Source organism: Sesamum indicum, linkage group LG6 (genome assembly GCF_026168435.1).
Source record: "Sesamum indicum cultivar Baizhima isolate 11 linkage group LG6, ASM2616843v1, whole genome shotgun sequence".
NCBI lineage: Eukaryota > Viridiplantae > Streptophyta > Magnoliopsida > Lamiales > Pedaliaceae > Sesamum > Sesamum indicum.
The window spans coordinates 3,502,297-3,517,211 of record NC_142662.1 but is presented as its reverse complement, the minus strand read 5'-3'; the positions used below and the strand labels follow the sequence as shown (position 1 = coordinate 3,517,211).

At 33.8% G+C, this 14,915-nt stretch overlaps 1 protein-coding gene across 2 annotated transcripts; it reads left to right on the top strand.

Annotated features, from left to right (window-relative positions):
* Positions 1-509: 509 nt before the first annotated feature.
* On the top strand, positions 510-13,549 carry LOC105165161 (AP-2 complex subunit mu). Of its 2 annotated transcripts, none has more exons than XM_011084066.3 (13): positions 510-797; positions 4,887-5,064; positions 5,448-5,538; positions 6,222-6,316; positions 6,454-6,543; positions 6,623-6,671; positions 6,814-6,952; positions 8,180-8,296; positions 9,733-9,823; positions 9,897-10,039; positions 11,446-11,560; positions 12,854-12,898; positions 12,975-13,549. In XM_011084066.3, the coding sequence occupies exons 1-13, from the start codon at positions 715-717 to the stop codon at positions 13,053-13,055; spliced, it is 1,317 nt and encodes a 438-aa protein (XP_011082368.1). In that variant the 5' UTR covers positions 510-714; the 3' UTR covers positions 13,056-13,549. The 2 variants fall into 2 exon arrangements, with proteins under 2 accessions (XP_011082368.1, XP_088737729.1); XM_088881603.1 differs by lacking the exon at positions 510-797 and adding an exon at positions 4,434-4,506.
* The last annotated feature ends 1,366 nt before the right edge of the window (positions 13,550-14,915 follow it).

Below are 14,915 nucleotides of genomic sequence, written 5' to 3'. Positions count from 1 at the left end.
GAATTCATATTTATCTACATTGACAACATACTAATTGCATCTAAAAATATGAAAGATCATATTAAACATCTTGAAATATTTTCTGATGCATGCCATGAAAAAGGTTTAGTACTTTATAAGAAGAAAGCTACTATTGCTGTCAATAAAATTGAATTTCTAGGAGTTTTTATCGACGAAACAGGAATTAAATTACATAATCATACTGTGTAGAAAATTCGCAATTTTTCAAACGTACTCAAGGACAAAAAATATTTGTAGAGCTTATTGGAAGTTGTTAATTTTGCAAGTATTCATTAAAGATCTTATAAAATACAAAAAGAATTTCCGACCACTTCTTGTCTGTTTATCCAATTTCAACTATTTCCAACTATAATTGTCAAACGCCAATTGCTTCTTTAATAAAATTCATTTATAATCAGCTCAAAAACAGCACCTTACAAATAAACATTTTTATGTTAGGGAAGAATTAATAATAAAGAAGTAAAACAGTCATTTTCTAATTTGATTTTTCGTCTTATATCCCCGCTTTTAGGTCCGAGTCTTAACTCATCCTCAGTTAACAATCGTTAGAAGCGAAGCCTTCACATGAAATCCCTCCGGTAGCAATTGGTTCGATCATTTGCTGACCGATCAATTGGAAATCCCGAGCGGAGAAGCAGGTTTATTTTTTATCTTAGTGGATTTGAAGGCTCATTTTAGATCTCGTCGGCAGCGATGCCCGTGGCAGCTTCCGCTATTTACTTCCTCAACCTTCGCGGCGATGTCCTCATCAATCGCCTCTACCGTGACGACGTCGGGTCGGTCTTCATGTCTTCTCTTTGTCCATGTGTTTTTATGTGTGAAGTTAGTTTTGATGCAGTTAATTTTATTTCGTGGTTGAATGATTGGTAGTTGGGATACCGAGGTGAAGTTTGTGAACTGATTTGGTTGAACTTTTTGGTTTCCTTATGTTGCGCATGTTTCGGAGATGACAGAGTGCAGAGATAGGATATGTTTAGAAGCAAACAAGCAAGAAGTTTGTTTTTTTTCTATTACTAAAATTTTGGGGGAAAAAACAACTGAATTTTGGCAATATGTAATTTCTTGAAAGCAAAATCGCTTGGTAGAAAGTATATGGGGTTTTATGTGCCTTCCTTCAGCTGTCGAGGTTCTAAGAAAGAAAAATGTGATGGTTTTGGTTTTGTAAGATGAGCAAGCCATTTCGATGGAAAAGTGGGTTAAGTGATAGTTTTGTCGTCTGAGCCTTAGTGCGTAGAATATTTGCTTTGTGGGTCTTTGAGAAATAAATAAGTTTACATACCTCCTCTTGATCGAACTGAAATCACTTTTGGGTACTTCATACATTTGACCTTTTAATTGAACTCAAATTCTATCCTTTCTCGAGGTTGATTCTGACTAAATCCAGAGGAAAATTGTGAAAGATATATGTTGGATTTGCATATGTGCTGCCAGGAGCAGATCTTTGTTGTCTCATAAGTAATTCCATTATAAGACACAAGTAGTAATACAGTTTGGTGGTTCTTTCTGGAAACTATTTTCATTTGCCTTCTACCAATCATATTTTACATAATGCTTACAGAAATAACCAGCCATCTTCTGAAAACACCATAGAGACCTGCAAGTCTGCCACCAACCCTTGAACCGGATGCCGGGGAACATAAACCAAACAACTTTTTGTTATTTGACATTTTTGTTACCAGATAAAGTCTATGAAGTGACTTATTTCAGAAAAAAAATATAAATTACAGGCTCCTTGAAGTACATACGCCACAAATATGTGATGTTTTTACATATAGGTTTGAGTATGTCGATAGCAACTCAAACTGTAACATAAGTAGTCCTCAAGATCGATAGTGAGAGTGCAAGGCCATGTTACTATATTACACAGGACATGTCTTTAGGAATCTAGAACTTAGGGCCCTACTCATTGGTGGTGATCAAGGAAGGTGTGCATATAATATTGTTAAAGAAAAAAGGTCTCAACCTTATTTTCATATCCACCATCTCATTGGTGGTAACTGTTGGGTTGTTGATTTAGTTTCCACCTTAAGTTATGCCAACTATAGGATATGGCCACGATAGTTTGCAACCTCACTGAAACAAAAACAGCTTATTCCTAGTTTTCAAAAGACTGAATACCTGAGTTCTAAAGTTACATCTTAGTGTTAGGCATGGTGAAGGTGGAAACTTAAGCTGGACTCAAACATAAATATATTTGCCACTGAAGTAAATCCTTTTCATCACTTGCAACTCATCCAGAAAAAGAACAATTTACTGGCTTAGAGGGTATTTGGCTAAAGTTTATCTAAAATATCTTATAAGCTCCTATGTTTTAGAAGTTGTTTAAGAGTTTAAAGATGTCCAATCTTATTTTAAAAATAAGTTTTAGAAGTGTTTGGATAATTAAGATGTTATAGCTTATAAACGTTAGGATGTTTGGCATAAAAAGCTCCTTATATTGTAATAGTCACCAAAAGGCCATCAAACTATTAGAATTATGTAAGTAGATACTCTTTGACACATCAAATCTATTTAAAATTATTTTGAAATATTCTTATAAATATATACACATACTAATATAGCTCCAAAAAGAAAAACATTACCTTACAATTTTTTTACAAAAGTTAAAAAAGTAAAAAATGTCAAAAAGTTATTATCCAAACTTTGAATTAAAGTTTACATTTGTACATTGCACTCTAGTTGATTATTGTTATAAAGATACCTTCATTTGATATATAAATTTTATTTGTATTAATTGCAATGTTCATTTTAATAGTATGCGATAATGTCTTTGAATCTACAATTCTTCTGTTTCTCTTGTTTGACCGTCATAAATTATTATCAAATGGATGGAATATTTTATCTTATTCCATTGCATGAAAAAGTAATAAGAATTCTTTAAAATAATCAATAGTACACATTCCACATGTTTTGTGTAGAATAAAATCATCACAAGTATTTCACTAAGCAAAAAAGAAGTGGTTTATTTCCTTACCAATAAAATCAAGGACTGGTCTGCAATCAGAGTATTGCCATGTCAGGCTAAGAACCACCATTGGCAACTGGCTGATAATTGCTAGTTCTGGAATTCGAGTCCTTGCAGTTGAATATAGCTGGAAAATCCAACGGTTTTCAAGCATATGGTTGCTGGAGAGCAAAGCTCAACATGACAACATTTCAGGGAGAAGTACAAATTATGTGGTCGGCAATGGCTAAAGTCTTCAGCTCACATGTTTGCCTTATCATGTCTAATTTTCCCTGTCGGGAATTTCCGTAAAAGCTGCTTTCCATTCCATTGAAGACTTTAGGCATCGAAACTTGGCAGATATTGGCAGTGAGAAAGTGAAAGAGACTTGTTTTGACTGATAGGGTTAGAGAGTGTGGAGAGAATTCTTCTGCTGTGCAAAACAATATGTCAATTATGTGAAGGGTAAAAGTGAAATACTAATAAAATATTGAGGGAATTTATGTTGAAATCAAAAAGCTTAGAAGATCTTGCTAAAATGTTGGGTTGAGCTTATTTCCTTTTAAGAGTTTATAAGCTCTTAAACATCTTATTTGAGGATATTATAAGCTCTTTTAAAAAAACATTGCCAAACAGCTTTGTATAGCTTATAAACTCTCAGTCTAAAACATGTTATAAGATGCTTTTTACACCCTCTTAGTTGACCACCCAATGGAGAATCATGATTTTCACTCACAAGTTTACCACATTTCGCTTCATGATTAATGGTGGCCTTCAGGTTTTGGAGCCTTATCTACAATGTACAAACTCAAATCTTCACTTCATTTTACCATAAGGGCCTTCTTGATCTCTCCGCATGATATCCAGAAATTGTATCAAACTGAACATGAGTAGTCCCTATTATTCTATGTTCTCCTGAATGTAATAAAGTGTAGCCCCTTAACAAGATCAATTACAAGAAAATGGAACATACTCTCCTGTTTACGAGTATTACCCACTTTGTGATGATTATGCACCATCACCCACTTTGAACCATGTACGTGTAACTAATGTCCTTACAAACAGAAAGGCTTTTGTTTAGTTGCTCTTGTTTTCTCCATCCTTAAACCTCCAGCAAACTGTTCCCTTTCTTTTTCGTTCTAATTTCAGTAAGGATGTTTTCTTTTAGACATCCATGTGTCATAAGTCTTTTTGGTCCTTTATAAGTTGTACTCTCTTTAACTATCTCAGTATCTTCGTAAATCTGATTCTCTATGCCAGGATTACTTTCAGTATAGTCCTCCACTAGTTTAAACTGATCAACAAAGAAGGTTTTTCTTTCTGTTTTGCCACTTCATCCGTCTCAGGGATTGATTTGATATTCTTGTGCTTGAACTCCTGTACCGAGACCCTAAATCATAATCCAAGGTACTTGACTCCACTTTCCCACATCCAGCTTGTGAGACTTTAAGTGATCTGTGATTGGCAGCTGATTTGAAAGGGAAAGCTACTTGGAGCATTGTTCTGACTAGAGGAGAAGATAAAACGAAGTGCCTTCAAAGGTAGAAAATACGAGTCTCATATTGATTAATTCTATCAAATAAAATGATCAGAAATAGTTATAGAGCTGAACCCCTTATAGAAAAATGTTTGAGACTCAGATGTTGAAAATGCTTAAGAGTGTAAGCCTAACTCAAGAGGTTGGACCATTTAAAGATCTGTGACAAAAGTCGTGACACTCCAGCGACTAGATCAAGTGCATGAACCATGGAATGTCTTAATTGCCTATGTTTCATGATATTAAATTTTGATGTGGTTCTTCCTCCGCTTTGGTTATCGTTTTTAAGTTCATTTACACCTCAGTTAATTGAAATTGCTGTGTAAAAATCATTGTATCATCAAATTTTACAATCTTATTCATTTTTATGTTGAAACTAATCAGAGGCAACATGGTGGATGCTTTCCGGACACATATAATGCAAACAAAGGAACTTGGCACGTGTCCTGTGCGACAAATTGGGGGCTGCTCTTTCTTTTATATGAGGATTAGTAATGTGTACATTGTGATTGTGGTTAGCAGCAATGCCAATGTTGCTTGTGCATTCAAGTTTGTTGTGGAGGTAAGCTTAATGTTTAAGCTGATTCTGAATTTCACGATTTCCTTTATTAACTAGACTAGGTTTCGGGTCTTTATGGGAACTCCTCTTTTGTGAAACTTGTTTTTGGTTGGAGATTAAGTGAATACATGCTGAGTAGGTAACATAAGGAACATCTGGTAGTTTAACTAGCTTTATCTCTCATGTTTCTAGTTTCTATTTCTTCAAGATTTGGTTTAATTAATTTCTTCCTCCTCTCCCATTCTGGAATAAAATTTGTTAGATGTTGTTTTGCTCACATTTTATGCAAAGGCTATCTGTGCCTTCTCTTTCTTCATATACAAGTCAAATTCATTTTTAGATGTTTCCTTTGGGTCCTTTAATGCTTTTTATCTGATTTATTGCAGGCAGTTGCATTATTTAAATCTTACTTTGGAGGGGCTTTTGATGAAGATGCTATCCGAAATAACTTTGTTTTGATATATGAACTGTTGGATGGTATGCCAACTAGAGAATATTTAGTAGATATTTTCTTGTCAATAGAATTTCTTCTTTGTTTGACTTCTATATTCATAAAATATACTCTATTTAATATTTAATCAGTAAATGCTGTCAAAATTTCACTTCCACTGAAGAAGCTGGCGTACATGCCCCCATCAAGAGTATAAAAGATATGCCTGTCTGCACCTGCTCCTCTTTTGGAAAGAAACCAAAAATAGAATACCTATCTTTTAATGCTGTACATCTAGCCATAGAATATGTTGAGATGTTTAGTGTAAGGAGTATACTCAATTTTCGTGTTTCTGGGAAGCTCTTCAACCTAGCTTACCTTTGTTCTCCAAGCTAATAATCTACAAGATGAAGCCCTTGACTATGCATCTTAATGGGAGTTATATCAATCATCCCATGTGTATTATGTTATTTGGCAGAAAATTGTTTACAAAGATTCGTTCAAAGTGGGTGCACAACCTGATCGAATGTCCCATGTTTGCGTATAGATAAGTGCTACTGTATCTATGAGTAAGACTATTTGCTTCTAGTAGTTGCGGGACAAGTGTTTGCAAGCACTTGCGCCTTTGTTTTTGAACAACATAGAGGAAAAGAATAGTAAAGTATCTGCATGCAGCCAAATTGACTGAAAAGCTGGAAGAAAGTTTGATTTTCTGCATTTCTCATTGCAGAAATTATGGATTTTGGTTACCCTCAAAACCTGTCTCCTGAAATCTTAAAGCTCTACATAACTCAGGAAGGTGTGCGATCCCCATTTTCATCTAAGGTTAGATTTTGCTCAAACTTGCTTATAGCTGAGCGATAAATAGGAAAACTGTAGTAACTAAGAGGTATATGTCATAATTAACAACAATATGGGTGGATTATTAACCTGACCTCTTCCGTGTATGAATAACCAAACAGCCTGCAGACAAACCTGTTCCAAATGCAACTTTACAAGTTACTGGTGCTGTTGGCTGGCGCAGAGAGGGGCTTGTTTATAAGAAAAATGAGGTGTTCTCTCTAAGTAACTGCACTATTATCTGATGTTTTTCTTGTGATTGTGCTGCATCAGCTTACATTTCTTTTACAGGTGTTCCTTGATATTGTGGAAAGTGTTAATCTTCTGATGTCTTCAAAAGGTACACCAACTCATTCATGGTGAAACTCTGCGGTTGATTCATTTTTATTTGTTACTTCTTTACCATTTGAAGTCAGCAGCTTATTGTTTATGATCATATGAAGCATGCTGCTGTTTATCCATTTAGCATATGGCTTTTGTAGGTAGCGTTCTGCGCTGCGATGTCACAGGGAAGATTCTTATGAAGTGCTTCCTTTCTGGAATGCCTGATCTGAAGTTGGGCTTAAATGATAAAATTGGCCTTGAAAAAGAGTCACAACTTAAGTCCCGTCCTACTAAGAGGTATCTGTGCATTCTTTTGCTATCTATCAACACAAGCTGAAAAGCTGGCTGAATAGAATTGACTTCAAGAAATAATATTTTAGTAACAGCATGGAGGTGTAAATTTTTTACTTCCCATTTAAAGAAGAATCAACTAGTATAGTTTTTGTAGCTTTTCCTTGTTCCAATTATGCTCTTGGAGGACAGTTAAGTGCCATCATTCATGAATACTGCCAGTTTCTGACTCATAGGCAATAAACTGTAAGTTTCTTTGGTTTATCAAGGCAGTAATGAATATGAAATAAATACCACATTAAAGCAATTTCCCATTGAGTCCACTGTTATATGCACTATCAGTATTTAGATGGTTTTGCCTTACAGACATTGCACATTATCAAGTCTAGTTCTTTCATTCGAGTTTTTTCTTTTTAAATCTGTCTTGCTAAAATTTTGTAAATCATTCATGCAAGTGCAACACATGCAATAACAATTTAAGTGTTTTCTTGGAGTACCTTTTTGCATCTAGGTACTTTTTCCCCTCTCTGGTTTGACATATAATTTATATATTAAGGTTGCATGCGTGGCTGCCCTGGTAACCCTTTTATGACTATTTTTTCCTGTTGTCAATGTGAATCCAGGACTTGTGAACATGTTATATATCATGACATTTATATTTGTATCAATTGTTTAGCTTCATGACTTTGATCCATATTAGTGGGATGGCGACGGAACATATTCTTCTGTACTTATTGCTTTTTCACCAATCTGGACATTTGTTGCCTTGCTTGTTACTTAGTATTAACTTTAATACTTTTGCTTTCGCAGCAGTTAAATGAAGACTTTATACTTTTGTAATATACTTCAGTTTGTTGTGACTCTTCACTTTATATTCATAATGTTTAACTTTTTTCACTCTTGTCCTCATAACTAGTAGTTGAGCATATGCTGTCACATTAACATATTGAGTGGAAGTTTTGGAAAAAATATGTTCATTTAAGAGCCAGGGTCTTATTTTAGGACGTCCAGAAAAGCATATAGCAGCAATGGAGTCAGGAGGGAGTAGTAGTGTTTGGCTACAATATTATGTCTGCTTCCTTCTAGTTTAGCAATTTTCTAGCTGCAGTGTACATCTCTTATTCTGTAATTTTCATATTTGCTTTTTGCTTGATTGTTCTTCTTATTATGAATCATTTCATTATTGTTTCCCTATTCTTGTCGATAACATTGTTTAGTTTTGTTGCCTTGCAGTGGAAAAACCATTGAGCTTGATGATGTTACTTTCCATCAATGTGTAAACCTGACAAGGTTCAATTCAGAAAAGACTGTTAGTTTTGTTCCTCCAGATGGTGAATTTGAATTAATGAAGTAAGCAAATGTTCCTACAGAGCTAGTTTCCTTATTTTTCTTTTGACAACATTTCGTGGATGATAATTTACACGTGAACATCTTTCTAAATGGATTTATGAAGTACGGTTTACAGAAGAACATGTGCAATAGAAAATTGATTACATAAACTGGAGTACATCCGGTTTAAATCTACTTCTACAGTTCAAAATTATACCTAATTAGGAAACATTTATAATAAATTCGGAGATTTTTCAAGTTTCTTACATTCCTAAGGGTATTTTAGATGAGCCTTACCTTCCTTCCATGCAAGTGTTAACACATTTCTTAATACACTTATTGCTTGTGTCTACTCAAGGCTTTACTGACCACTGAATTTGTCATGGTTTCCTTAGTTATTTTCCACTATTTTTTCATAATGATAAATTCAAATTGGTGATGGTGGGAATCCCCTTTGATTTTCTTATCAATCTTGAAGGATTTCCATTTTCAATTTATTCTGTAATTTGTCCTAGCTTGGAGCAAAGAGGTTTCCCCCAATAGACTGGCCACCTTTTCTTATTATTAAAGTTGGTGCTTTTGGGGAAGCAGTACTGAGTAACACCACGAAGTGAGCATATGATATATATGAATTGTCATAGAAGAATACTGGACTAGCTTGCCGCCTCAAGTAATCTTGTGTAGCAAATTGGTCCATTTGGTAATTGGATGTTGATAATGACATAATTTCTCAACCACTGACCTCGTCTAGCTGGAAATATATTATCATATGTAATGGTGTGGCCTGTTGAACTCTTTTCTGGATCTTTGCTTACCAATGTTATCCTTATTGGCTATAAATTGCTGCTAAACTGTTTCTATTTCCCCATGAATCTATCACTTTTGGCTAAATCTCAATGTCATTAATTTTCTATTTTTGTGTCTGCATACCATAAGAATTATTTCAGTATCATTTTTGTGATAAGTTTCATTAATAAACCACCTGTGCCTAGCTGGCCCTTAAGCATAGACTCTTCCCAGTTTAATAACCTGAACATCAGTAAAAGGGATGGGGATGTGGTCCTGAACCACATAAATAGAAACCGAAAAACTAGTGAAAGAAGGTAATTCTATTTCGTACAGCTTCAATATTTCTGCAATTTGACTTGGGACCTCCAAGCACTATAGAACTTTTAGTCATAGGCTGCAGTTATGCGATTGAAACAGCTGAAACTTTTTATGCATCATCCTTAGAAGCTGTAATGGATCTGAGGTTGCTCCTAATTGATCTTATAATCTCTTGTTATGCCTCTTAAATTTATAGGTTCTGCTTCAAGTGTTAAATAGTAGTAACACTATGATGACATTGTAGCTTTCATGGTGGTCCAATTATTTTGTTCCATGTGTAGCCATCTATTAGAAGTGCCTGAGCTTCCATTTAAGTGCTTCTGTTATGATTACAAATGCCTTTGCCATAGGTATCGTATCACGGAGGGGGTCAATCTTCCTTTTCGGGTTTTACCTACTATCAAGGAATTGGGTCGGACACGTATGGAAGTGAATGTAAAGGTTAGTCATCTTATTTCATTTTGCTTATTTTTGTTGGTAACTAGTCACATCCTTGCGCGCTTGTTAATTTTAGGTGAAGAGTGTTTTTGGGGCAAAAATGTTTGCACTTGGAGTGGTTGTTAAGATTCCAGTACCAAAACAAACAGCAAAAACGAATTTTCAGGTGACATCCGGCCGAGCTAAGTACAATCCTTCTATTGACTCTTTGGTCTGGAAGTAAGTTGTTCTTTTCATGACATTGTCTTATCCTAGTACTTGGGTGGAGCACCTTTTCTTCTCTCACCCAATTTGTTTAGTTTGTACCTTGGTGCTATCAAACCAATATATTTTTTCATTTGATGAAAATGATTGTTTTAGTTTTTATAGTTAGTGTTGTCGAATCACATACATTTTTTATTTAAATAAGATTAATGATTGTTATGTTTTATTGATTGAGAATGTGATTTTTTATTTAAATAAAATTAATTGTTTTATGTTTTATTGATTAGAATTGTTACTGATGTGATGTGACATTATAAAAAAAATTATATTATTAGTTTATAAAATTAATGATTGAAATTCTTTTATATGTTTGTTAATATATAAAAAAAGTAATGATTGAGAGGATGAAGATAGCAATACGGATAAAAAAAATGTTTTCACTTTCATTACCATTTCAAAAATTGAAACTGACCAAAAGGGGCATTAGGTTCAGAGAGGAAGTTTATGATTAGGTGCAGAGAAGAGAAGATGACAAACAAATAGATCCTTTGAAAGCAGGTGATCCAAATGAATAGATAGAGAAATTGATGGTTCCTTTCCTAAGACACTTGGCAGAAGTCTTCTTACCATTAAGTAAGGTTTCCTTGGGGGTAGAGGCAAGATGATTTCTTAGTAATCAAGACAAGATGTACATTATGCTTGTTATGAAAAAAAAAGGAAGGAAAACATTATCTGGAACAGCTGTTACGTTTCAGGTAATTTTGTGAATGAAACTGGACAACTTCTTAACAGAATCAAATCACATAGTGCTTTACAACTATGGCGCAAGGACAGTTATCAACACAAGTTGTAGTCATGTTTCACACTTGGACTTATAACAATGTGCTCATGAACATTCATATTCATATTTGTCATCCCACAATATGTTAAAGAAGTTCCTTTCCACACGCAGAGAGTGCGCTCTATGTTGTATCACTTAAGAAATTATTTCTAAGTTCCTGATTTCATTAGCTGAAAGAGTGCTGCACCCGACCATATCAATTTCTTGCTGTGGCTTCTACCTATGTTGTTACGTTATTCTGTGTTTTTATCAAGTTAAATAAGATTTCAACTTACATCTAATGTTAGAAATATTACATTCTTACTCTCAAACAGTTATGTTCAAATTCAACATTCCCAAAAATATGTTCAAAACGTTAAGTAGAACAATAAAGTGTCTTAACATTCGCAAGAATAAGTTAAATAGAAAGTAAAACGAGTGAACACTCACATGTTGAGGACATTTATAAAGTAAATTACATAACATGGAGTAACATACTGAAAATGCTAGAAATAATTGGTTATGTTACATTGGAAATACTACTTGCTTCCTCTTACTTTAGGATTTAACTTGAGCTATTGGCGTGCTGTGTCCTTTGCAGGATAAGAAAATTTCCTGGACAAACTGAGTCAACATTGAGCGCAGAGGTAGAATTAATCTCCACAATGACTGAAAAGAAGTCTTGGACTCGGCCTCCAATTCAGATGGAATTTCAGGTGCCTCACTTCCATAATATGTTTGTAGATGTCTTCTTCAGTTGTCAATTCTTTTAAATTTGAGATCTTGGCAAGGACCAGCTGAGCTTCTTTTTACTGAATGTGGTATGAAAGTATAGAACTTGGACAAATCTGGAGGTGAAAATTTTGGGGTTAGGAGGTAGATTGTTATCTGTGAGCAGCTGGGAATGGGGACTGTCTGTGGACATTCTCTCATGGATTTTCCAAAAACCATCAGCAAATAGATCATTGATTAGTTTTATTGCCTTCAGAAAAACTATTGCTTTAGAACACAATAAGAATGCAGAAACTTATAGTACGATTTTAACTAAAAAAATGCCTGGCATCGTATTAAAGTAAAATAAGAAAAGAGAAAGAAAAACTATGAACAGAAAAAGACAGAATTTATCTGGACGTCAAGGCTATTTTAGTACTGATTCATTCAGGACTGTAATCCTGGCAAGGAGTAACTTCATTACATGACATTTGCTGGAACGGAAACAGTCAATCCATTAACAAGATTAATTTTGTGTGGGAAGTTTCTCTTACAAGGTTTAGCCTGTCATTACCAACAGATGGGAAATACAGGTGATCCATGTCATATACATAGCATTAGATCACACAGTGCCACATTATTTGGTTTTCACATTTTAGTAGTATCCTTTTTGCTCTGTAATGCAATGTTTTGTTTCCTCCTCCTCTGCCAGCTGACCGGCTTTCTTTGTCCCACTTTACTTTCATATCCTTATATTTATCCTCTACTTGTACCAAATTCCTTATGAGCTTGTATTAATTAAGGGTAAAATTTTCAGATTCGAAGTGGCATTAACCTAATAATTTAAGACACTACATGTTGCTTTTATGACCCTAATAAGCACTGAATAATGCATTAACAAATAATATTTATCCAAATTATATAAGTAGAGAGGAAAAAGGCTAAACTTCCTATGAACATAAACGGAAGCCCTGTTTTACATTGCAGGATTTTGGAGGATTCAGTATGATCTAAAAGCTTAATTTGGGTGGAGGATTTAACTAAAAGATTTCAAATGACTTTATATTGAAAGAATTTGATCCTGGTATTCCACAAAAGCTTAGTTCAAATGAGAGTTGAAAGTTTGAAATTCTTTATAATATGATATTTATCCAAAAAATTCGAAAGATCTATTATTAGGAATTTGAAATCCCTACCTTTATATCCATAATACAAACGCAATGTAAAACATTTTGTTATTGTAGTTGCTTTCCACTTGAATTTTCGCCGTCTCAGAAAAAAGTTTATTTGTGTGGCAGGTTCCTATGTTTACAGCATCTGGATTGCGTGTTCGTTTCCTCAAGGTACTCTAAGTTGTCCATATAGTAATCCTTATATTTGAGAAATGGATTTCTTTACCTGCAACCCGACTTTCTGCAGGTGTGGGAAAAGAGTGGGTACAACACAGTTGAATGGGTTCGTTATATTACAAAAGCTGGTTCTTATGAAATTAGGTGCTGAGATGGCTTACGGGTGTCATTAGAGGTCTGTGCAAAGAGAACAAATTGCCAACACAAGTAATCATGATCTAACCACATGACCTCATCTTGCTCTGGGTTGAGGCATCTTCTCTTTCTGCGTCTTGTATTCTTCAAGGAAAAGGTTATTTGTCGAATGACAAAATACAAATAGAAATTTCAGGTTAATGTTATTTGTGAAGGCCTCTGCGTGCCGCTCTTCAAAGTGTGAAATTAGTTTTTCAGATTCTGTTGTAAAGTGTCGGAATTCTTAAGTAGGTCTGAGAGAGAGCTAGCATTAGATGAGAGCCAGATTTCTGTTAATTTCTGACACAATTTATTCCTCTTATTAGTTTGATAGTGAGTGTGAAAATCAATGAATTTTGTTGGAAAGAAATGTTTTCGTGGATGATTATGAGCTGTGGGACAACCGCTCTAAACTGTAATATTCTGGGGATACAATATTTTGTTTCCATCAAGTTCTTTTTCTTTGCTGCAGCTGATGCAAGAATTGGTATTGTTGAGTTGGTAGATTATAGCTTGTGTATTGTTCCAGAGTCACATAAATCGAGGCCAGGAGAGAGACAGAGAGCGCAGGTGCGGCAAATAATAAACAGGGATAATAATAACACTCTTTTTTCTTGATATTTGGTATAATTATTTCTAGACTTATTGTAATTTGAAAAATTATATCTAACACTCTTAATATTTGCTTCCATATAATAAATAAGTTTTTCTATTAGTGAAAATTCACAAAAATTGTTGATATTAATTAAAAAATTTAATGAAATTGATACTTACATTCAATTGATTTATTAGTGATTTATTGTAGGTAAAATAATTTTTTTCGATTAAATTATTTTTATAATGGTAAAAATATGCTTAGTTACATGCATCAATGAGAGAAGACTTGTGAGAGTAATTTCGTCAGAAAGAGATTTATTTAATCTGCAATAAATTAATAATAAGTCAATCGATGGTAAATATAATTTTTTTCCTACTTTTTGTTGTTAATATCTACAAATTCGGTGAATTTTAATTAACGAAAAGACTGATTTGTTAAAAGAAAGTAAACTTTAGTGGTGCTAAATGTAATTTCTCAAACCAGATAGAAGGAAAGTGTGATTATCCCTAATAAATATTTCAGTAAAGGGGTACTTTAGAATGTCTCACAAAAATAATAATAAGATACTCTAAATATATTTAAAATATTCACTTTGAGTCTTTGATTTAGTTTAATGATGTTTTGAATTACTAGTTCTTAATTATGACATATTACATGCATTTTATATAATTCCGAAGTGCATCCCATCTTTGTAGTTGTGTTGATCATATAATTACATGGAAAAAATGTAAGCAATCTTATGTAATATTACAAATGAATAAATAACTTCTTACAGGAAAAGAAAATAGTAATCTATCTTTTTATATTTTTTAAAATGTAATAATTTATTTTTCTTTGTCTTTTAAAATGAAGCAATTTATCTTCCTGTCTCAGGAGGTAAATTGTTATTATTTTTAATCATAAAGAGGGATAATCTGCTAATTTACAATATTATAAGTGGATAAATTACATTAAACCATAATTACATGTTTTAGATATTAAAACATACGATCGAAAGGTGAAGTTTTGCATTGAAAAAATTAGGAAATGAACACAGACTTTGAACCGTGAAAATAAGTTTAAGACTTTGTACTCAATGTCTCGAAATTACTGATTTGGCTCTGCATTTAATTCCAACAATTGCAGTAGTTAGTGTAAATGTTTTGTCACAAAATCTCGTTATCTACACTAAGAAGTCGTGAGCTTGCACATCAATTTTTTTGGAGTTGTTGCTGGGGACTTGATTGTTGATATTGTATT

Excerpts from the sequence above, each read along its gene's own strand:
- LOC105165161 (XM_011084066.3), top strand. The coding sequence starts at position 715 with ATGCCCGTGGCAGCTTCCGCTATTTACTTCCTCAACCTTCGCGGCGAT. Across the intron at positions 9,824-9,896 it reads GTATGGAAGTGAATGTAAAG|GTGAAGAGTGTTTTTGGGGC; the intron begins GTTAGTCATCTT and ends TGTTAATTTTAG. Across the intron at positions 10,040-11,445 it reads ATTGACTCTTTGGTCTGGAA|GATAAGAAAATTTCCTGGAC; the intron begins GTAAGTTGTTCT and ends TGTCCTTTGCAG.